General features: G+C 52.8%; 1 protein-coding gene across 3 annotated transcripts in view; it reads left to right on the plus strand.

The window, feature by feature from the left end:
* Positions 1-23,280, plus strand: part of ap2b1 (adaptor related protein complex 2 subunit beta 1) — a 37,771-nt gene that overhangs the window by 1,875 nt on the left and 12,616 nt on the right. Inside the window, exons 3-19 of one of the 3 annotated variants that reach the window (XM_035433355.1) lie at positions 61-166; positions 713-848; positions 1,660-1,905; positions 2,634-2,824; positions 3,292-3,513; positions 4,102-4,222; positions 5,359-5,454; positions 5,907-6,022; positions 6,141-6,306; positions 7,109-7,207; positions 7,751-8,010; positions 8,374-8,566; positions 16,227-16,268; positions 17,288-17,434; positions 18,193-18,338; positions 18,669-18,798; positions 22,221-22,305. In XM_035433355.1, coding sequence (XP_035289246.1) covers positions 61-166; positions 713-848; positions 1,660-1,905; positions 2,634-2,824; positions 3,292-3,513; positions 4,102-4,222; positions 5,359-5,454; positions 5,907-6,022; positions 6,141-6,306; positions 7,109-7,207; positions 7,751-8,010; positions 8,374-8,566; positions 16,227-16,268; positions 17,288-17,434; positions 18,193-18,338; positions 18,669-18,798; positions 22,221-22,305 — 2,502 coding nt within the window. Of the gene's footprint in view, positions 1-58; positions 167-712; positions 849-1,659; positions 1,906-2,633; positions 2,825-3,291; positions 3,514-4,101; positions 4,223-5,358; positions 5,455-5,906; positions 6,023-6,140; positions 6,307-7,108; positions 7,208-7,750; positions 8,011-8,373; positions 8,567-16,226; positions 16,269-17,287; positions 17,435-18,192; positions 18,339-18,668; positions 18,799-22,220; positions 22,306-23,280 lie in introns of all 3 variants that reach the window. The other 2 variants (XM_035433357.1, XM_035433356.1) reach the window with 2 other exon arrangements.

Below are 23,280 nucleotides of genomic sequence, written 5' to 3' on the forward strand. Positions count from 1 at the left end.
CAGGTTTTGTCTAGTCCGGAACAGGACTTCTGCTGACGCGGTGTTTGGGTTCTGTTTCAGGAGAGATCTTTGAGCTGAAAGCGGAGCTGAACAATGAGAAGAAAGAGAAGCGGAAGGAGGCGGTCAAGAAGGTCATCGCTGCCATGACCGTGGGCAAAGATGTCAGGTGGGACAGCCCTTCTCTCCCTGCGACCGTGCTGCTTCACCCGGGCGGCATGGACAACCTCTGTGAACAGGGCTTAGAACAGTTGGAACTGCATGTTTAGTTGACAAAGCTGCCTAAAGTAAATTAAAGGAAATATATGTGCTGTGTGTGTGTGTGTGTGTGTGTGTGTGTGTGTGTGTGTGTGTATATGTATGTGTGTGCATGCATATTGAATTGAACCCCCTTACTATCAATTTTGTACTGTAACACAAATGCACTTCAGTATCGAACTTGTCTATTGACTGCTCAAATAAACATAATGAATTAAAACTAGCTGGAAGAAGGAACAACATTCAGAGTGAGCGCGCTGGCCTGAGGTGTAGATACTGTCTTGTAAACAGAGGAGTAGTGAATGGGGCCTGCTTGCACAAACACCCAGCCGTGAGAAGGTTGTTTGCTACAAGCTACAAGTTTGTCCGGTTTTGCGCCAATAAAACTGAAGTATCCATTGCAGTATATCTTACGGCTGTTGTAATTTAGTCTATGTTCCTCTGCCTCTTCCCATAGTTCCCTTTTCCCAGACGTGGTGAACTGCATGCAGACAGACAACCTGGAGCTGAAGAAGCTGGTCTACCTGTACCTGATGAACTACGCCAAGAGTCAGCCCGACATGGCCATCATGGCTGTCAACAGCTTTGTCAAGGCAAGGCCCCTCTTTCAGCTTGTGGTTGCCATCTTAGTTAACAGGTGTAATCGATTAATTATTTTCCACACTGGTCACCAGACATTCTGCTACCAAATAATTATAGTAAGCTTAATTTTGTTTTTTTTCCCCCTCCAAAATGCAGTGTAATATCTAATAATATTTTTATTTTATTTTTATTTTTTATTTAACCTTTATTTAACCAGGTTAGTCTCATTGAGATTAGAAATCTCTTTTTCAAGAGAGACCTGGCCAAGAAAGCAGCAGTCGATTACAGACACAACAAAATTTCAACATTTAACATACCGAAAACACAAATCTGAAAAATAAAAACACAAAGCTGAATTTTTTAGCTTGCACATTACTGTACTGTACTGTACTGTATGGTATAGTCCTGGGGTTTGCAGCCATGGTCCTGGAGAGCCAAAGGGTCTGCTGGGTTTCATTGTTACTCTGCACTTAATCAATTGGTTGCTTGTGTATGAATTGGGTGCTGATTCAAAAGTGAAAACAAAAACCAGTACAGCCTGTGGCTCTCCAGGACCAGGCTTGCAAACCCCTGGTATGGTATGTAGCATAGTAATGCTTTCGATTCCTGGAGCAGCAGTGATTTAGATTTAGAAAGTACATCTAAATGACTTGGATCTCAGAGATGATAGAAAGCACTTAAAAAATGACTCTGATCTCAGAATCTGTTACCTTTGAACACAAGCTTTTTGTTTTGTGTATGGGAAACAGTGATACCAACAGCGACAGCTGCAGAAATGCACCGCTCTGGTGCGTCATCCTAAGTTGTCCCTCCCTCCCACAGGACTGCGAGGACCCGAACCCACTGATCCGGGCGCTGGCGGTGCGCACCATGGGCTGCATCCGCGTGGACAAGATCACGGAGTACCTGTGCGAGCCGCTGCGCAAGTGCCTGAAGGACGAGGACCCGTACGTGCGCAAGACCGCCGCCGTCTGCGTGGCCAAGCTGCACGACATCAACGCCCAGATGGTGGAGGACCAGGGCTTCCTGGACTCCCTCAGGGACCTCATCGCCGACTCCAACCCCATGGTGCGTCCCGGCTCCGCCCCCCCCCCCCCCCCACCACCACCGCCGCGGGTCCGCTTAAAGCGCCCGTCCATCGTTTTTCCAGCTTTAGCGGATTAGAGCGACATCTGCGGTGACCGGTGGTCACGCAAGTTTGGTTTTTCGCACTCCAAACACCAGAGTTCCATTCGAAATGAAGCTATTTCTCAGAGCACGCTGAGTGCTTATCTTTCATAGAAGATGATTCAGTGGTAGCGATTGTCGCACCCGACGCCGCCGGTGGAAAACGGCACGTAGAGGAGAAATTCCAACAAATTGAATCGATATTGCTGCAAAAATATGCCAGCGTGAGAAGGTACCGCTTGGCATTTTTAATATGGGGAAAATGAAGGATTGACACTTCATGGGTGGGATGCAATTCCTAGCTTTGGTTCTGCCAAACCCATCTGTTACAGCTGAGGGATGATAAACGATCGTCTTTAGGGGGACGATAAAGATACAGATCTGTGCCAAACTGCCCGTTGGAGGCCTCTCTCTCAGGGGCTGAGTATTGCTGTATCTACGATTAAGGCCAGCCAGGTAGAAACGTCCGTGCTGTGCAATCAATGAATTGCACATGGGAGCATTAAGGTACGGCACACGCAGGAATGATTGATTTTCACTTCATTTAGATTTATTTTAGGAATCATAAAAGTTCAGATTTGTCAGCCCTGGGGGATGCTTTGTGACCTGGTGCGACTGTGTCTCCCCAGGTGGTTGCCAACGCCGTTGCCGCTCTGTCGGAGATCAGCGAGTCGCACCCCAACAGCAACCTGCTGGACCTGAACCCGCAGAACATCAACAAGCTGCTCACGGCCCTGAACGAGTGCACCGAGTGGGGCCAGATCTTCATCCTGGACTGCCTGTCCAACTACAACCCCAAAGACGAGCGCGAGGCCCAGAGGTAGGACTCTCTTTCCCAGCATGCATCTGCCCTGTGCCCAAAATGAGATGGATAAATTAGTGGCAAGGTAAGGACTGACATATTAAACAGCGAGTTTTGTATCAGAAATTTTCAATTCAGTATGTTGTGGTCCTAGTCTGGATATTGCTTTTCTGTCTCCTGTACTGATTATTGTCCAGTAATCCCCTGGCAAAATAAAGAATTAAAACATTAATTAATAAATAATGAGTTTTGGAGTTCCTCTTTAATCTGTTTAATTTCCTGGTAAGAACACGGTAAGTTTTGCATGGTGGTAAAAACACATATCCAGTATCTGAGTAAAAGGTAGCCAGACATACTGACATGTTGTTTGGCAGTTGAAAATGTTATTCCTTGAGGTGGTACAGACCTCAGTGTGTTGCCATGGTACCATGTTGAAAACAGAAGCTCACCCTTCTCCCCCCCGTCCCCCCCCCCCCCCCGTGCAGCATCTGCGAGCGCGTGACCCCCCGGCTGTCCCACGCCAACTCGGCTGTGGTGCTGTCGGCCGTCAAGGTGCTGATGAAGTTCCTGGAGCTGCTGCCCAAGGACTCGGACTACTACAACACCCTGCTGAAGAAGCTGTCCCCGCCCCTGGTCACCCTGCTCTCCGGGGAGCCCGAGGTGCAGTACGTGGCCCTCAGGAACATCAACCTCATCGTCCAGAAGAGGTGAGCCTCGCCTCAACGCCCCGTGCTGCGTCACAGGCCCGGTGCACTTCACTTCCCACGATGCCTTTCTGCTCCTGTAATGCTCTTTGGTAAATTACCGTGCAAAAAGACATGCTGGTTATGTTAATTGGAGAGTCTGAATTGCCCCTAGGTATGAGTGTGTGTGTTAATGGAGTGTGTGTGCCCTGTGATGGACTGGTGACATGTCCAGGGTGTATTCCTGCCTTTGCCCAGTGCATGCTGGGATAGGCTCCAGCACCCCCCGCGACCCTGACTAGGAGTAAGTGGGTTAGATAACGTATGGATGAATTAATTGCTGCGAAGCTGCCTGTGTCGGTGTCACTCTGATTTCTGTTGCCGTGTCCAGGTCCTGCCACTAGATGGCAGTGTTTCTCTAGTGTCTGTCTGCAGCCATGTTGGTTTCTCCTGTCTCCCGCCGTCCGTCTCGTTTGCTGCATTGTTTTGGCAGGTTTTATGAGGAGCTGTCTGTGTGCGTTCGAAACGTGTCAAATCCGGTGGGAGCAGGTGGACCAGTGAAAATGATTGACAGGTGAATCTTGCTGCTAAACAGCTTGTCTGTCTTCACAGGCCCGAGATTCTCAAGCAGGAGATTAAGGTGTTCTTTGTCAAGTACAACGACCCCATCTACGTCAAGCTGGAGAAACTGGACATCATGATTCGCCTGGCCTCCCAGGCCAACATCGCCCAGGTACTGATGTTGTCACAATAATAATATTTTACCAAACTTGACCTTTTACCTATGATCCAAAGCGTTGTTAATCTCACCGTCCCTCAGCAATAATCTAGATTAGATTAGATTAATAAAACCAACATATTGAACGTTAGAAACCGAAATTGTGATACGTTATCTCGTTTTTTGTATGCCGGTGCTCCATTGGCACGTCACCGGACCCAGCCCGGTGCTGTTATTCCAGCGTTTGGCAGTCTCCCAGCGACCCGAGTGTTTACCGGCGGTGTTGTCAGTGATTTGTGGCCTCCCCGGTGAGGCTGATATTGATTAACCCGTTGGAATGTCCCCCGTGCTTTACGGCCCAGTCAAGGTTAATAGAGCAGGCGCAGGACTCGCAATGCTGAAGTAACACAGTGAGAATAACGTTATCATTTTACATGATGTTTTATTTTACGGAATATTGCTTATGTACGGCAGCGTGGTTAATTATGGCCGTAGAGTGGAGCCGGGTGCGTTTTCGGTGCCGTCGCCGGTTGGCGACTGCGGTGTGGAAGCTCGTTAACCGGCTTTTTGGCGACCGCAGAGGCGGTGCCGAACGCGGCGGAACGTTTTCACGGGCGCGGTGCGGCGGCGGGGCGTAAATCACGGAGCTTAACGCCGGCGGGCCGAGCGAGGGCGAGCGAGCGTCCGAGCGCCTGAGTAAACGTCCCGCCTGAGCTGGGTGATCCAACCCCGGAGCGCCTTCCCCCCCCCCGTTTGCCCTGCCGAAATTTCCCTCGCCGTCACAAACTGCACTGAGGAGAGGGTGCTGTCTGTCTGTCTGTCTGTCTGTCTGAACTGGAGCAGGAGGGCCTGCATGGTTTTGGGCCTCTTGGCTTTCTGTGGAGAATAAAGGAGGCCCATTCAGCATGGCAGGGGCTCTACAGTGCTCCCATTTTAGGAGCATTTGCTCCTGAAAATTGCTGTGTGCCAACTGGATAAATAATTTAGGACATCTTTTAATTAGGATGCATTAGCCTGCTCCTAAATCTTTCTGCTTACGGGCATGTGCTGCTTCTGAGAAAGTGTTGGCGTGGAGCCCTGCGTGGGGCTTGGTGCTGTGCCCTCTGACCGTCCCCTGCCCCCCCTGTCGCCCCCCCCCCTTGTGTCTGCAGGTCTTGGCGGAGCTGAAGGAGTACGCCACCGAGGTGGACGTGGACTTCGTGCGCAAGGCGGTCCGCGCCATCGGGCGCTGCGCCATCAAAGTGGAGGTGAGGAGCGGGCGGCGGGAAGGTGCCGGGGTCATTACCGCCATCCTGGGTTGCCTAGCGCCCCCCGCGGCGCGAACATCGCCTAGCGGCTTCACAACCCAGCGGGTTCAGCACACGCATAAGACCTGCTGGGTTCTGTGAGCAACTGTCAGTGTTTAACCCTGAGCTGTTGGGTAAAACAGCGCTTACTCCTAAAATCGCAGGGCCAATAGGCACCAGCCGCTTTTGTGTTGGTTTGTGATGTCATTAGCCAGGGAGGGGAAAGTTCACTCTGTTATAGCAGTAACATTGTATTATTCTGTATACTGATCTTCGGCGTGTGATGTCTGTAATTGAGAGTGGAGACTCAGAAACCCTTTTGTGTGTGTGTCTGTGTGTGTGTGTGTGTGTGCACGCGTGTGTGTGTGTGCGTGCGTGCGTTTGTGTGTGTGCACGTGTGTGTATGTGTGTAGCAATCGGCAGAACGCTGTGTGAGCACCCTGCTGGACCTCATCCAGACCAAGGTCAACTATGTGGTGCAGGAGGCCATAGTGGTCATCAGGGACATCTTCCGCAAGTACCCCAACAAGTGAGTGACCCGCGCTAGCCGAGTGCAGTGCTGCGCTTTGCGACGGCGAAGGCTTGCGATTGGAGAACAATGGCTACGACACCTGTGTGGATGCTGAGGCGTAACGCTGTGGCCGCAGGTACGAGAGCATCATCGCCACGCTGTGCGAGAACCTGGACTCCCTGGACGAGCCCGACGCGCGCGCCGCCATGATCTGGATCGTGGGCGAGTACGCCGAGCGCATCGACAACGCCGACGAGCTGCTGGAGAGCTTCCTGGAGGGCTTCCACGACGAGAGCACTCAGGTAAACCGGTCAGCCAATCGGCCGGCCTCTTAGTCAGTCAGCCAATCAGCCGGCCTTTTAGTCCATCACCCAATGAGCCAGCCAGCCAGCCACTTAGTCAGTCACCCAATCAGCCAGCCAGTCTTTTAGTCAGTCACCCAATCAGCCAGCCAGTCTTTTAGTCAGTCACCCAATCAGCCAGCCAGTCTTTTAGTCAGTCACCCAATCAGCCAGCCAGCCAGCCACTTAGTCAGTCAGCCAATCAGCCAGCCAGCCTCTTAGTCAGTCACCCAATCAGCCAGCCTTTTAGTCAGTTACCCAATCAGCCAGCCAGCCAGCCACTTAGTCAGTCAGCCAATCAGCCAGCCAGTCTGTTAATCAGTCACCCAATCAGCCAGCCAGCCACTTAGTCAGTCACCCAATCAGCCAGCCAGCCACTTAGTCAGTCACCCAATCAGCCAGCCAGTCACTTAGTCAGTCACCCAATAAGCCAGCCAGTCTCTTAGTCAGTCACCCAATCAGCCAGCCAGACATTTAGTCTGTCAGCCAATTTGCCAGTCAGTCAATTAGTCAGGCAGCCACTTAATCAGTCAGTCAATCAGCTGGCCAGTTGGTTAGTCTGGCTGTCACAGACTGTTGCCCCGCAGGTGGGCTGCTATACAGACTTCCATTTTTTTTTTTTTCAGATAGACCCCCCCCCTTCAAAACAAACAAACAGACTTGGGGCTCAGTTAAATTTTCATAGGAGCTCTCTCTCGGTTCAGTAGCTGTTGGCCATGCAGTCATGTGTATGATCGCGAGCGTGTTTTTGTGTTGGCTGCAGGTCCAGCTCACCCTGCTGACGGCCATCGTGAAGCTGTTCCTGAAGAAGCCCTCAGAGACCCAGGAGCTGGTGCAGCAGGTCCTCAGCCTGGCCACACAGGTGAGACTGGCCTCAGGCCTGGAAGCACCTCCCTTTCAGTTCACTGAATCAGTCATCATCATCACTGTCATCGTCATCTTCGTCATCATCATCGCTGTCATTTTCATCATCATCATCATCATCGCTGTTGTCATCATCACTTTCATCATCATCATTACTGTCACATCATAATCATCACTGCTGTCATCATCATCGTCACTGGTGTCATCTTCATCATTACTGCCACCATCATAATCACCACTGCCATCATCATCATCATCCCCTTTCCACAGTCTCATCAGAACCTGGCGTTCTCTGCCCTTGACCATCAGCTCTTTCCCACCCATATGTTTTTGTATTTGTTTGTCCTCATGTTTCCCCTGTCTGTGTCACACGGTACTCCAGAGACTCTGTTGGGTGTATTAAGCCAGTCTTGTGTGAAGTCACTTGTCCCCAGGTGCTGTCTGCTCTTGTTTTTTTTCTCTTGTTAAAAACACTCGCTGGAGTATAACTCATCGTGACCCAAATGTCACAGCCGGTCACGCGTGCTCCCCTTCCGCGCAGGACTCGGACAACCCCGACCTCCGGGACCGCGGCTACATCTACTGGCGCCTGCTGTCCACCGACCCGGTGACGGCCAAGGAGGTGGTGCTGTCGGAGAAGCCGCTCATCTCCGAGGAGACGGACCTGATCGAGCCCACCCTGCTGGACGAGCTCATCTGCCACATCGGGTCGCTGGCCTCCGTCTACCACAAGCCCCCCAACGCCTTCGTGGAGGGGAGCCACGGCATCCACCGCAAGCACCTGCCCATTCAGCCCGGCAGGTACGCCCCCCTCCGTCCCTACCCCCCCCGTCCCCGTCCCTACCCCCCTCCCTACCCTCACCCTCTGAAATCCTCTGTAGAGAGCGTCATTAAGAGAACTGGGTCTACTGCTTATTTGAAATCCTTAAACTGATTAGATGCTGTGCAAAGCTGTGGGAGCTTTTGCGGATTCTTGAGTTAATCGTATTGCTAACAAAAAAAACGTTACAGCCATAAGCCAGAAAATGTTTAATTTTTAAATGAGCAGCAATACGCAGAAATTCCGCAAAGAATATCTTGGTAAGAGTGTTTCCATGGCGACGTTGTTACGCTTGTGCCATGATGAAACGTGGGACTGTGGCCCCGCCCCCCCTCCTCTCTCAGCATCGACACAGGAGAGAGCCCCGTCAGCACGGGCCCCACCGCCCCCCAGGACCAGCCGCAGGTCATCCCCTCCCAGGGCGACCTCCTGGGGGACCTGCTCAACCTGGACCTGGGCCCCCCCGTCAACGTGCCCCAGGTGTCCTCCATGCAGATGGGGGCGGTAGACCTGCTGGGCGGAGGGCTGGACAGCCTGGTGAGTCTTCCGGCCGCACGCACAGGAAAGCTAGCGTTCTCATGCACGTCTATGGTGTCTTTTCTTTTAAACCGGAGAGAAGGAAGGGCGTTATCCGCAGGCAGACGTTAGCGCCAGAGCTGCTCGACAGTCCCAGTGCGTTAGCGAGTTAGGCTACGATCGCAGGCTCCGCCCCCGTAGCCCGCGATGCTAACACCGACGACTTTGTCGCAGGGCGCCTGACAACGAGACAGCTTGACAATACGTCTGCATCCGTCCACTGACGATGTCGGGCTTTTGCGTCCTATTGCTTTCTAGTGAAGTGACACTCGATCACCCTCCATTTTACGTTTCTGTATCACGTTCGTTGCGTCTGGCGGCCGCTCTGGGACCTGAGCCGACGTCCGTGGTCCCCAGTCGACGAAGCGCCCTGTTTTTTTACACGCGAGGGGGAGATTGCTTTTTCGCGGTTGCCGTGGTTTCGTCACACCCGCCCAGGCCCCCGGCGGACGCTCGCCGCGCTCGAGCTCCGCCGAGACGCTAATGGCGGATTAGCCCGGCGCTCCTCTGGAGTAATTAGCCCGGGGACTTCGGCTCGGGGCCCGCAGAGAGACCGCTGGACTCGCGCGGCGAACGTGACGCAGAAACGGCGGGCGGGCGGGGGGGGGGGGGGGGCGGTCGAGCATCACTTCGCCGGAAAGCAATACGACGTTAAAGCCCGACGTCGCCGGCGGACGGGACGCGGGCGTGTCGTCGTTAGCCGCCTCGTTATCGGGCCGCTAACGACGGCGAAGCGGTCCGCGGGGAAAAACTCAGACCGGTTACCGGCCGTATTTCACCGCGCTAAGACCGCTTGCCTCTCTGCAGCCGTCGCTCTTGAGGCCGTTCGAGGGGATTTGTTGAGCAGTTGTTTTGGTGGCGCCTCCTTGAACCCGTTTCAGCCAGCGGATTGGAACATGCAGAGCAACACGCTGCGAAGAACTAAAAATTAGTCGATCTATGCAAGTGTTTTATTCATATTTAGACTTAGAATCTTGTTTGGCAAAAAATAGAGGAGAAATAAAACAAAAATATTGCCAATGAGTTGAGAGTTTGAGACTCATTTCAAGATTACCAATGGTGTAAGAAAACTTCACGCAATAAATAATGGAAAACAAGCTAATATGTTCTACTTGAGAGAAAAAAAGATATGAAGTCTCATTATAAGCCTAAAATACTTGTTAAGATGCAATTTTCTTTCCTGTGCAGTGGTGTGTCGAGTGTTGATGTGCATTGACCCCCACAATGCCCTTGGCAGGAAGTCACAGTGCTTTATGGGGAATTCTGAAGTCCTCAGTTTTCCCTCAGGGCTTGACAGCGCTCATTCGGTCTGTACAGTGTATGGGAATCCAATTTATCGGTCCAGCCCAGTGTAAATCAACACGGTCGCCAGGCTTCGACATATTTCAGCACAGTGTGGTGAACGGTCAGTCCCTTTGATCTCGATGCTGGTGTGGTGATTGGGTGATTACCGCAGTCGGGTCAACACCCGGTTCACTGCAGAGTTTCCTAATGGAATCCCAAAGGCGTACGGCCCGGTCACGTTGGACGGTTAAAATGTCCCTTTGAGCTCTCCTTTTACAGTAATTCACTTATGTTACGAGAAGCGAGCGTGTGAGTCAGCTGTGAAAAGCCGGAATTGGAAAGTCATGCTTTCTGGCCTTTTGGTTGTTTCATCAAGAAAGTAAAAGGTAGGAACTTCCTTCAGCCAGATACACAAGTCCACAGGTAAAGCAGCTCAGAAAGTAACGCTGGATCAAATGGTGAGATGAGAAAGTAGAGTTTTAAATTTGGTATAAATGAGAGAGCTAAGAATCATGCCTTTGAGTTTGTTTGCAAGCTTTATTTTTAGCCCTGTGGCCAGCTGGGACCTTACTCATTGCATATGCTGTTCCAGAACAAGCACTTTCCAAATATAATATTCTGTTTTTCTGCAAGAGAGACCTGAATGTCATTAATTCGTCTAGCATGCACAAACATTTACTAACACGTTGTTTGTCAGACTCCCTAATCCACCGCCTTCAGTCAACAAGACCTTTAAATCTCAACTGCCGAAACCGAAGAGCGTGATTTTTCGTATGAATGAACAGGGGTCAGGGAAGCGGGTGGGGGTGGTTTATTTGACCACTCTCTCTTGGGACAGGATGGGAGCGGGTACACACAGTAAGGCATCGCCTCCTTTATTTTGGGCGGGGCCTCGCTGAAAATTTTCTTATTACTCCGTCCGGCACTGCTGAATCCCAAACGGGGCAGCGTTCAGTCTTAATTCCAGATTAATTAAGGATCCTTTGCCCCTGGAGTCCCAAGCCGGGATGTCTGTCGGCCATTTCTTCAGCGGCACCCCGTTGCACAGAATTATAAGGAGCTTTTCACAGGGGAAACGGCGCTCGTGTGAATCTAATGCCCTCCTCCTCCGTTTAGCCGGGCCGCGGCTTCGCCCGCGCTAGTCGACCGCTTAATAGAGTAGAGCCTGAGTGTGATGAGGGCCCTGAGTAAGAAGCATACCTGAGGCCAGCCGTTTGGAAGTTTCACCCAACCTCAGTGGCTGAATGTCAGAATGGCGGACATTCCACACCCTGTTCTGGCGGTAACCGGTCTCTCAGCTTTGGGTTCGGTTCCGAGGTTCTTAAAATCCGAACAGAACTGCTTCGCTGAGCACCAGCACACTCTGTCGTGGACGGTCGACGTGTCAGTTAGTGGGATGGCAAACGATGAACACCCTGTAGACGAAGCGCACCTTAAACAAAGTTAAACATAAACTTACTTTTTCTCCCTGCTTCCTTTGCTATTCGTTTTCCCCATTAAAAAAAAAAAATCTAATTCAAATCAATCACGATGATTCCCCTGCCATAGAAACTGAGAAGGAGGGTAAGATTTAGATTCCCTTCCTCTGGAAAGTAATTGGATTTATATAGCTGTAGACACAGCCCTCTGCAGGGGAAGTGGGGGGAGGGGGGTGGGGGGGGTTACCTTCTCCTTTTGATGGCACGGATGCCTCCCATTGTCCGGCAGGAGCTTTCTCACGCGCCCCAATCTCTGCATTGTTAACGAGTTCCCTGATTGGCTGATCGGCCAGAGCGCGAGTCCGGACCCCAGAGTAATATTACAGGGGAGGGTGAAGTGCAATTATTGTTAGCGACCTCTGTTCAGTCCGGTAATGCGGTGAGTTAGCGCGGCACAGCCGAACGGCCTCGATGAAGACCGGCAGATCCTATCTACGGCAGGACAGCCGCGTTAGACGGGACGGCCCGCCCGTCACCGCCGAGCGCGGGGGGGGGGACTATATTTAGTCTCGATTTCTGTAAGTATAAAGTCATGTGCCGTCATGGCAAAATGGTCCTGACACCGGCTAATGCCTCGCGATCCAGTCCAATTACCGCCGGCACAGCCTGAAATTACGCAGCGCGCGGGAAGCCTGTCCGTCAGGGGAAACCTCTCCTGAGGGGGCGGGGTTAGAGGAGGAGCTCTGCTCAGCTCGGAGGGGCAGTTAGGAGGAGCTCGGAGGGGCAGTTAGGTGGAGCTCAGAGGGGCAGTTAGGAGGAGCACAGAGGGGCAGTTAGGAGGAGCTCAGAGGGGCAGTTAGGTGGAGCTCAGAGGGGCAGTTAGGAGGAGCTCAGAGGGGCAGTTAGGTGGAGCTCAGAGGGGCAGTTAGGTGGACCTCAGAGGGGCAGTTAGGAGGAGCACAGAGGGGCAGTTAGGAGGAGCTCGGAGGGGCAGTTAGGAGGAGCTCAGAGGGGCAGTTAGGAGGAGCTCAGAGGGGCAGTTAGGAGGAGCTCGGAGGGGCAGTTAGGCGGAGCTCGGAGGGGCAGTTAGGCGGAGCTCAGAGGGGCAGTTAGGAGGAGCTCAGAGGGGCAGTTAGGAGGAGCTCGGAGGGGCAGTTAGGAGGAGCTCACAGAGCTGTTAGGAGGATCTTGGAGGGACAGTTAGGACTGGGTTGGGGAACCCCTAGTGTAGCAGGCAACCTGCCAGTTAATATACAAATCACTGAAGACAAAATAAAAATGTATAAATAAGAGCAGGCACAAAGATGGTTTCTCCACAAATTCCATGGTTTTTGTTTTTTGACCCTTTCAGCAGAATTGAGATTTTTTCTTTCAGTTAGCTGTGATCACCTAGCAGGTATTACACTGTTTCAAGTGTGGGCTTGGATCGGTTGTTCAGTGCAGGTACTGTGGTATCTCTCTCGAGGGCAAAGAGCTGATAGCCTGAGAACTTGTTGCACACAGAAAGCCAAACACTTTATATTCACACTTAAGGCGAGAGGATGGGATATGAAATCCATGTCAAAGCCCAGCCCGATAGCCCATGCGGGTGAGATATCGATCTCCCGATCTACGTGACTGAACCCGAGCCGGGGTGGGAGACGCCGCGCGGTAGGACTGTGCGTCAGAACGTTATCGCCGAATCGGTCCAGCGCTGCTACCTGCAACAATCCCAAAAAAAAAAAAACCAGTCTAGACCGCCCAGGACAACCTCCGAACGCAGACTGAAACGCTGCACAGAATGTGAAGTCCTCAGGACAGGGGACAGGGGAACAGTCTCGTTTGTTTAATTCCGTCCTGCGTTCCCAGAGTTAATCTCTTTTCTGTCTGGCCTGGCCAGGTGGCTGAGTGGCGGATGCTAGAAAATATAATCTGAGGGTGGAGACTGCGACCTTCCGCGTGTAAGATCGGGGGGCTTAAATGCGCATGTAACGGGAAAGCAAAAAATGAAAACAAAATTTCGCAGGACAGTTCCCCTCCCCCCCCGTTTTTGCCTGAAAGTCAGTCATAAATATTCTGAGCCTGCCGTCAGTCCGGGTGTATGTCTTCTTCGCACACTCACACTGATAGCAGGACTGCTGCAGCAGCTTTTCCCAGAGTGCGACGGTGTGTGAGATGCCCTCACAGGGGAATTCGGGTCAGGAGGGTCAGAGCCGGACAGATTGATGCGTGCGGTCTGGCACGTACCGTCCAGGCCCGGGGTCTGGAATCTTTTTTTAAAAACCTGACCCCTTTCGACAGCCGGCCAGATATGCCATGTGAATGCGATGTGCACCGATGCACCCGAAACGGTGTGTTCACAACTTTGATTCCTTTTCTTGGGGGACTGAACTGAAAGGCGTACGTCCTGATGCTGTCTGATGCTGATTTTTAAAAATGAAATTCTACACTTGGATCAGGTTCCAGGGTTCATCAACAGATACCTTTCAGAGAACCCTTTTTTGGGGGTAATTGGGGGGGGGGGGGCATTGTGTGCATGGTTTCTGTAGAGGATAAATGGGTTGAATAAGTGTAACTGCCTTCTTGTTGCTACCATGTTAGCATTGGTGTGAGTATTCACCCTAGATTCCAGGTGGTCTAAATCTGTCCATTGCTAGTGTAGGAAAGCCTTCTGCTCTTGGCCGTTTTCTGCAGAGAATTGTTGTGGGGAGGAGGAGGGTGTAGAACATGCCGGAAGTGCAGGGATAATGAAGTAGGTGACAGAGGATAAAAACTGGGTTCACCTCAGGCCGATCCCGGGTGGTGAATCCAGGTGAAACTCAGGCCCGTGACGCGGTGATGTACCCCTCGGTCCAGAACACGATCCTGATGGCACCGGTGCACCACTGTGCGCGTGGGTGCCCTGCAGAGCGGAGCGCGATTGGCCGTATGGTTGCTCGGAGACGGGGGGGGGGGGTGTGTTACAGTCTCCGAGCAACCATACGTTGCCGGGGCGTGACGTCCCGCCAGACGGGCATCTGCGGCCTGGCTGCGCCCAGCTGCACGCGGGCGCGCTCGTGCCACAGCGGGCAGCCGCACCTCAAAAAGAGTCACTTCCTTATTTACACCCTCCAGAACTTCTAGTGGACTTTGCAGCCGTTGGATAAGCCTATGACACTACATTACACTACAGGCATTTAGCAGGCACTCTTATCTTATCCAGAGCGACTTACATAGCATTTATACAGCTGCATATATAATGAAGCAATGCAGGTTAAGTACCTTGCTCAAGGGTGCGACGGCAGTGTCCTACCTGGGAATTGAACCTGTAACCTTTAGGTTACAAGACCAGTTCCTTACCCATTATACTACACTGCCGCCCCTATGAATATGAGTTCTTATAGGTATAACACTAAAGATGGCTTCTGAAACAGTCAGACCTTGAGAGTATCAGTGCTTGAGTATCTTGCTCATAAGTGAGAGTATCCTGAATGTTTTCCCTCCTCCTGTGGTCTGAGATTCCTAATTCCTGTGCCGTGCTGCCGCCGGCGCCTCTCTCGTTCAGGGCTGCGGCGCGGGTAGCGGCTTCCTCTCCGGACCCTCGAGGAGCCGATTACGGTTTTAATGGAGTCTGGCGGGTGTTTCCTTACCCGTGTTTTCAGCGGCGCGCGCGTCCCTGTGGATCCGCGGCCGTTGGAGCGAGTGATGTAATGAAGCGGTATTGCTGCACACAAACAATGGAACTGATTTAGCCAGGCTGAGGCCCCCGGCGGCCCCCGGCGGCGCCGGGACCGTGCCTGTACCGGGGGCTCCTGCCATTACCCCGCGTTTGAGCTCTGAAGCTTCGGAGAGAGAGCCGGTCTCTGTTTTGGGCAACCCCGCTGTTCTCGTGGAGTGGACATCTGGCCCGTGTCCTGCTCCAGGTGTTGGCCTGTGATTGAAAGTGTTTTGGACGCGAGCCCCACGGTAGGTGTCATTCCAAAAACAAAAAAAGAAAAAAAACTCCATAGCCGCCTCATGGTGCGCTGTTAACGCTCTAATCAATGTTTAACCTTGAAACTGAATTGTGAGCCAGTATGTGGCTTGCTTACGTCTTCTTGGGCTGCAAAGTCAGTCCAGTCGCTCTCCCACGCGTGCCTGTCATGGTGACGTCAGTCCGTAAATCTCGTCTGGCCTCCGCTCTTCCTGAAACCGCCATTTTGTGGCACTTCGATAGCAGTCACGCAGGGTCAGGGTGAACTTCGAGCCCCATCGCAAAGCCGTAAAAGTAATTGCGCAGATGGATTGCAGGTAAGGCCCGGCTCGCCTCCAGCTCCCCCTGATCCCTCGGCGACGGATTTCAATTGGGAAAAACACCGCAACGGCCTTCGAACCTCGAGTAAACCCTCCTGACCAGTGGCGTGTTGTAATGGCACGAAGGATGCAGTTCCATCGTCGCCCCCCGGGGGGCAGTGGGTCGCGGAGATTCGGCGCTCTCGGAGCGGCACCGATCCCGTAATTAGCGAGAGAGAGGGGGGCGGGGCTTTGCGATCGCTCACGGCTGTGTGTTTCCTCATCCCTTCACACGTCTGCTAACAGGCAAGGGTTACTCTCCAAAAGCAGCGGGGCCAGTCTTTGGTCTGGAGTGTCCATTAGTGGGGGGATGGGTTTAGGGGACTGGTGTGTGCCTGTTGGGGGGCGGGGGAGGTGAGGCTGCTTTTATTAACACCTTGCTCATCTAACATGAACTCTCATTTTTCTCGCCCCTATTCAGATGCAAAATGTTCTTCTGAGTGCATTAAGGACCTTGGGGAGAGGGGGCAGCCTCACAGCTGACTAAAATGGTGGGGTGGAAGCTGTGTTCTTGTGTTTAGGATACTAAGCGCTTCTCTCTCTCTCTCTCTCCCTCCCTCCCTCTCTCTCTTCTTCCCTCTGTTTTGCTCTGTCTGTGTGGGTCTGGGTGTGGGTCTTCTCTCTCCTAGCTCGGGGGAGACCTGGGAGGAGGTGTTGGGGGAAGTCCTGCAGTAAGTGGCTCCTTACGTTCGTTTGCCTGATCGCTCGTTTGTCTGCAGTCTGCATGTGTTGAAGGTCAAATGCACACAGGTTCCCAGCCAATAGGAGGAGAGTATCAAGCAGGACGTGTCTTTGTCTTTCCTTCTGGCCCCTAGCTGTCTGAAACGATCCAATCAGTTTCTTTAGATTTGCATGCAAAGCTTCATGTGTACGTGTTTTCCTGATCTGCTGGCAACCCAGGCGAATCTTTTTGAAAATCACGGCACGGCCTTTGAGGTGCATGCTTTGATCCTCCCGTTTCGTGGTCCGGAACCTTCCGTGTCCTGACACGACCTCCCTCAAGGTGCAACAGAGCTGTTCTGTGTGGTTTTTCAAAAAAATTTTGAACCGGAAAATGAGACAGAACTACACAAAGAGCGGCGAATTTGTCAGCATTAGGGTGAGGTGAACCAGAACCTTTAAGCCTTAAAATGGGTTCCTGTAGAGCCAGAACCTGGCCCTTTAACCTATAAATGGGTTCCTGTAGAGCCAGAACCTGTCCCTTTAACCTATAAATGGGTTTCTATTGAGCCAGAACCTGTCCCTTTAATCTTTAAATGGGTTCCTGTAGAGCCAGAACCTGTCCCTTTAACCTATAAATGGGTTCCTATTTAGCCAGAACCTGTCCCTTTAATCTTTAAATGGGTTCCTGTAGAGCCAGAACCTGTTTCTTTAACCTATAAATGGGTTCCTATTGAGCCAGAACCTGTCCCTTTAATCTTTAAATGGGTTCCTGTAGAGCCAGAACCTGTTTCTTTAACCTATAAATGGGTTCTTATTGAGCCAGGACCTGTCCCTTTAACCAATAAATGGGTTCCCGTTGAGCCAGAACCTGTCCCTTTAACCAGTAATTGAGTTCCTGTTGACCCAGAGCCGACCCCCTTAACCTCTAATTGGGTTTCTGTAGAGCGGTGGACACATGGTGGAGTTTGGCCCTCAGGTTTGGACCCGTGTTTCTCACGGCGCGTGATTCTCCCTCTCCGTCTCCCAGGTGGGGCAGAACTTCATCCCGTCCTCGGTGCCCAGCACCTTCGCCCCCTCGCCCACCCCGGCGGCCCTCAGCAGCGGCCTCAACGACCTGTTCGAGCTCTCCAGCGGCATGGCCATCGCCACCGGCGGCTACGTGTCCCCCAAATCCGTGAGTACGCCCCCGGTCGCGCTCCCTGCCGGTCCGGGCGGGCCGGTGCGTGAACGTAGCGGCGTGCTGCGCGGGGGGCGGCGGCCGAGGCCGTACGGCGGTGTCTGATGACATCTGCGGCAGCTGCTGGGCGCGGGTCGGCGGAGGCAGCGCGCCTGATGTTCTGTGCTGGTTATTAGCGCGCTCTGACTCACCGCCCTTCAGCTTAGCGTTGTGTGGGGTTTGGTGCCTGACAGGAGCAGATGCCCTTCGCATCGCACTTGCTGGAGTATTGAGAGTCCCTGTGGCCTCACTTCTGTAAAGGAGTCTGTGGGTGTGTTGCCTGTTTGTGTGTGTGTGTGTGTGTGTTTGTTACCTGTGTGTGTGTGTTGCCTGTGTGTTTCCTGTGTGTGTGTGTGTGTATTACCTGTGTGTGTGTGTGTGTGTGTGTATTACCTGTGTGTGAGTGTGTGTGTGTGTGTGTGTGTTACCTGTGTGTGAGTGTGTGTGTGTATTACCTGTGTGTGAGTGTGTGTGTGTGTGTGTATTACCTGTGTGTGAGAGTGTGTGTGTGTGTGTGTCTGTGTATTACCTGTGAGTGTGTGTGTGTTACCTGTGTGTGAGTGTGTGTGTGTGTGTGTATTACCTGTGTGAGTGTGTGTGTGTGTGTGTGTGTGTGTATTACCTGTGAGTGTGTGTGTGTGTGTGTGTGTTTGTGTGTGTGTGTGTGTGTGTTACCCGTGTGTCAGGCTCTCATCAGTGTCTCTGCTGTGCTGCAGGTGTGGCTGCCCGCGGTCAAGGCCAAAGGGCTGGAGATCGCCGGAACCTTCTCCCGCCGGCAGGGCCACATGTACATGGACATGAGCTTCACCAACAAGGCCCTGCAGCACATGACCGACTTCGCCATCCAGTTCAACAAGAACAGGTGAGGGAGGGGCCCGCGCCGGAGCGCTTCCTGCTCCGCGCTGATTGGCCGCACCGCCCGGTCGCCGCTGGCGACGCGGCGCTCTAAATTTTCCACCTCAGCGCCCGTGTCCTTGTTCCGTCGGCGACCTCCAAAAGCTAAATTCCACCGCAGATCTGTCCGTCCCCCCCCCCCCCCCCATCTCTGTCGTCAGCCATTTTGTGCATTATGTTCACCTTGCTGTTTGAGGTGAGTCTCGCAGTTTGGTTTCGTTTTTTTCCTTTAAGCGAAAAGCCTGTCAGCGATTTTAGTTTGGCCTGCTTACGAGCCTCTGTGTTTGCTTCCGGACAGTTTCGGGATGATCCCCACTACGCCCCTGCCGATTCACACCCCGCTCATGCCCAGCCAGAGCATCGACATCTCCCTGCCCCTCAACACCATCGGTCCCGTCATGAAGATGGACCCCCTCAACAACCTGCAGGTAACCCCCCGACCTTAAACACCCACACGCACTCTTACACACACACACACACACACACACACATGCTCTGTCTCACACACACACACACACACATACATGTGCACACATGCACACACACATTTTCTCTCACACGCACCCACACACACATCTTTATTCAAAATTCCTCTCTCTGTCCTCTGAAAGGGTTGATGGGAAGGAGCTTACCAGTTACGCCGATGCAGGGCGGGGCGGGGAGGAGCGGGGTGGGGTGGGGGGTTGCCACGGCGCGCGAGGGGGGGACAGTGAACCGCGCGGCGGGGGGAAACGTGCCGGCGGTGAGCGTCGTCACGGTGCTGAGTTTGATAGAGACGGGCCGGGGGACGGCAGCCAGCTGTAAAATGAAGTGCGCTCCCCGACATGAGCTCCGCAGGCCGGCTCCGCCCCTTCCCCCGCCACAGCCACATCAGAGACGGGCCTTTTAGTGCTATCACCGCTTCCATTCGCTTAGTGGAACGCTCTGGCCCCAGGAGCTCGCATTCTGCACGGTACCCATTTTATACCGCCAGGTAGATGTTAAGTTACATTACATTACTGGCTTTTAGCAGACGCTCTTATCCAGAACGATTTACGCAGCATTTATACATCATATACATTTCACACTCCCACACACCCATCCATACTGAAAAAATTCAGGTTCCTTCCTCAAGGGTGCACCAGCAATGTCCTACCTGGGAATTGAACCCCCAACGTTTGGGTTGCAAGCCCACCCTGCTGGACAGCTGATGTCCTTTTCTTTGTGTGATAACCTGACCAACCTATTTTTTGGGCTTTTTCAGCTTTTATTTTATAGAACAGTGTAGAGACATAGGAAGAATTAGGAAGAGAGAGCGGGAGAGACGTGCGACGAAGGTCGGCTGTCGGACTCGAACCGCCGACGTCGCGGCTCGCACTGAGCATGTGGATAGCGCTCTACGGGCTGCGCCACTGGAGGCCCCAAACCTGCTGTTTGGACGTGGCTAATCCAGGTCCTTCCCCTCTGTGCCACGGTGTTACCGGCAGGTTTCTTCTGGCGCTTCGGGGCCTGTGGTGGGCAGCCTTCCTGTCCTCTGAATCCTCTGTCCCAGGCCGTCGCTCGTTTGAATGGAAATCATGCGCAGCCCTCAAACGGCTCTGAGCGTGGCTTCATACGGCCGATCGCTGAACCCCTTCAGCCGAAGCCGGTCGCTAACTGCTCCAGCTGTGCCGGACAGCTTGCGTGCCTCGTTCCGACGTGGGCACCTTTCCCATGATCCACCGTGTCCCGATGCCACCTCTCTCTCTCTCTCTCTCTCTCTCTCTCTCGCTCGCACGCTCTTTCTCTCTCTGTCTCTCTCTCGCTCGCTCGCTCTTTCTCTCTCTCTTTCTCTCTCTCTCTCTCTCTCTCTCTCTCTCCGCTGTCGCTGTGTGAGGTGGAGAATCCCACAGGCATCTGCTTGAGCTGCGACGCTCCGAATCTCCTCAGAGTTCGTTCAGGAGTCCGCAATCGTAGCCGTAAAACAACGGAACGTTGAACCGCTGTTCCGTTTCTGTCAGTCATTATGACATCAGAAAGGCAGAAGTGGGTGATACCGTTTTAAAGCTCTAATATTTTTACTCATTTTTAGTGTTCGCCGTACTGCGGATGTTCGTAGGGTTGGCTTGGCAATAAATCTTTTTGAAATGGATAAATAAAAACAAGCACTCACTCCAGAGCGCTGACTCAGATGATCCATGCCTTGTACAGTATCGTATCCACTCCTTCTAAAAATTCAGCATCCTTTGAGATGCTGTTTAAATGTTCTGAAATTGCTCTGCACATTAATGCATAATAAATAATGATGCAAATGGATGCTGTTTTTGCATTTGGGGGGAGGGGGGGTCACCCAATTTACTAATTGACCAAAGGCCACTTGTTCCAGACATAAGCAGTCGACTTAAAACTCGCTTGCAACGTCAGGGCTGTGCCATAGAAAATGAGCTCCCAGGAATACTAAACGATAAGGGGAAAAAATGCATCGTCTGTGTCAAACCAAGCACAGGATCTGCTGAGGTCGGTGTTTCAGGGATGAATCTGGAGCAGGCCGCTCCGCTACGTCTCTGTTAATGTCGGCGAGACTCAACGGCGCCCCCTGTGCAGGGCAGCGCCTCAGCGCGAGCGAGCAGCGTCACAAAGGCGCTGTGGAGCGGCTGGCTCAGGTGGGCCGCCGCGATAAGGATCACGGACGCCGAGGCGTCACGTTGTTTATACGAGGCTGTTCGCGGCGGCTGAACGGACAGATGGTTATCCGCGCTCCTTTGTGTGGGTTTTTTGAAGCTCTCCTCCCCCCCCCCCAGATTCCTGGTATAGATGCCGGAGCTTCTCGGGGGTAATGAGGTACTACGGCTCGGACACTTCGCACCGCTCCGTCTTGGGGAGCCATAGAGAACTCAGTGCCCTGGGGGGGCCCCTGAATCGATTCTCCCTGAAACGGGTGGAGAACTCTGTGTGCCTCTGCGAAAGGAGGCTGAGCTTCCTCAAACTTGATTTTTATTTGCTTTTTTTCTTTTTAATATGGCTGTTCAGAGGGAATAGATTTTGACCGGTTTCCTTTTGGTGGATCGTCTACCTCAGATACTTGAAACGTGTCAGCCTCTCTGGACTGGGTGTACTACTCTCTTAAAGTGTTTCGGTGTTTTGCAGGGAGTGGGGACGGCGGGGGGGCTTAGCTTTAGCGGTTTAGAAATGGTTTCCTCCCGCGGGGAAAGGACGGTCCAGGCCGCACGTTTCCGGAAGCTTCCGTTCCGTGACTCTGCGGCTGGGCTGCCGCCGCGCGTGACGGAGGGCGACAGCGCCGCTCGCTCGCGCTCGCTCACGCCTCTCCCGCTGAGGCCCGCGTCCGTCACGCGGCTCTGACCGTCGCTCTCGGGCCCGCCCGGAGCCCCCCCCTGACCAATCGCAGGGGAGGCCGGGCGTGATGTCACAGATCCACAACTGCTGGGGGCTTCGTCTTCTGGGTGTCTGCCTGATTCGCGCGGGTGCGTCGTCTTGCCCAGAAGAAAGGGGTCCTGCCGCTCCGGCGTGCTCCGCGTTGGGTCCCGTTACTAACGGGAACGGGACGCCTCTCTTCCCGCGAGCGGGGCGGCCGCGGTCTCCGCGCGATTAGGGCGGTCTCTGGCACCGGGCCGAGTCCTGCACGCCTGTTCTTCTACGGGCGACATAGCTCAGGAGGTAAGAGCGGTTGTCTGGCAGTCGGAGGGTTGCCGGATCGATCCCCTGCCCTGGGCGTGTCGAAGTGTCCCTGAGCAAGACACCTAACCCCTAACCCCTAACTGCTCTGGTGAACGAGAGGCATCAATTGTAAAGCGCTTTGGATGAAAGCGCTATATAAATGCAGTCCATTTACCACCTATGGACAACTCTAACTCTGCGTGTCTTCTGTCCACAGGTGGCTGTGAAGAACAGCATCGACGTCTTCTACTTCAGCTGCCTCATTCCGCTCAATATCTTCTTTGTGGAGGACGGAAAAATGGGTAGGTGTGCGTTCCGTCTGAACGTCTCACACGCACACGCCGCACACACCTGGCTTGTAGACCGATGGGTCTGCGGTGTTAGAACACAAACAGTACCCTGTTTCATCATCAACTCAAAACTTTTCTTGATTAAATGTTTTGTCGGTTTCCTTCTGCAACTTTTAAAGTCAGATTCCCTCTCCCCCCCCCCCCCCCCCCCCCCACGGAACGACCCGTTTCCCCTCCCTCCGGTCAGGATGGCACAGACTAGCGCACGCTCTCCTTTAAATCTCGCGCTCCTTCAGCTCCACGGTCTACACCTGAGCTCGTCCTTCATGTGCAGCCTGTGCAGGCTGACTGCACGTACCCAACTGACCACACGGGGTCGCTGTTGCGCACTGAGACATGATTATTCCTAAAAAAAAAAAAGTCCCTGTCACCCTGAAGGTGATGCTGGAGCCAGTTATTGACCGCCCTACATGACTGCTGGCTACAGTAGTGTACGCTGTCAATTACCCGTGATTAATATGGATGAATTTTACCTCTTTACCTATTTGTTGTTTAGATAGTCAACAATGGTCATATCGAACCATTTTTTTTGTCCAGATCAAAATCCCAAATTTTCACAAACCTGCAGAAAATGCACAGTTAAAAATAAAATGGGATAAAATCTATATAAAAATGAGCCTGACCTTCCTTATCTCAGAATAGCCCGGTGACGGTATTTGAGCCCAGCTGTGTTCTTTAACAGCCTTTCGCGTGGAGTTGCGTGTAAGAGATGGTGAGTCATAGAGCAGCTCGCAGCAGTCTCTGGTGCCCGTCTGGGTCAACTCAGTTCGCCATTATTTCAATCTCAGAAGGTCTCATTTACAGCAATGCCGAGCTAACAGATTAAAAAAAAAAAAAACATTAAGACCTGCAAACGTCATAAAAAATAAATACAACTGTACGAATAATCACATTAAATGGCAACAAACTGACTGAGAAATCTCTGGA

Source organism: Anguilla anguilla, chromosome 9, assembly GCF_013347855.1.
Source record: "Anguilla anguilla isolate fAngAng1 chromosome 9, fAngAng1.pri, whole genome shotgun sequence".
Lineage (NCBI taxonomy): Eukaryota > Metazoa > Chordata > Actinopteri > Anguilliformes > Anguillidae > Anguilla > Anguilla anguilla.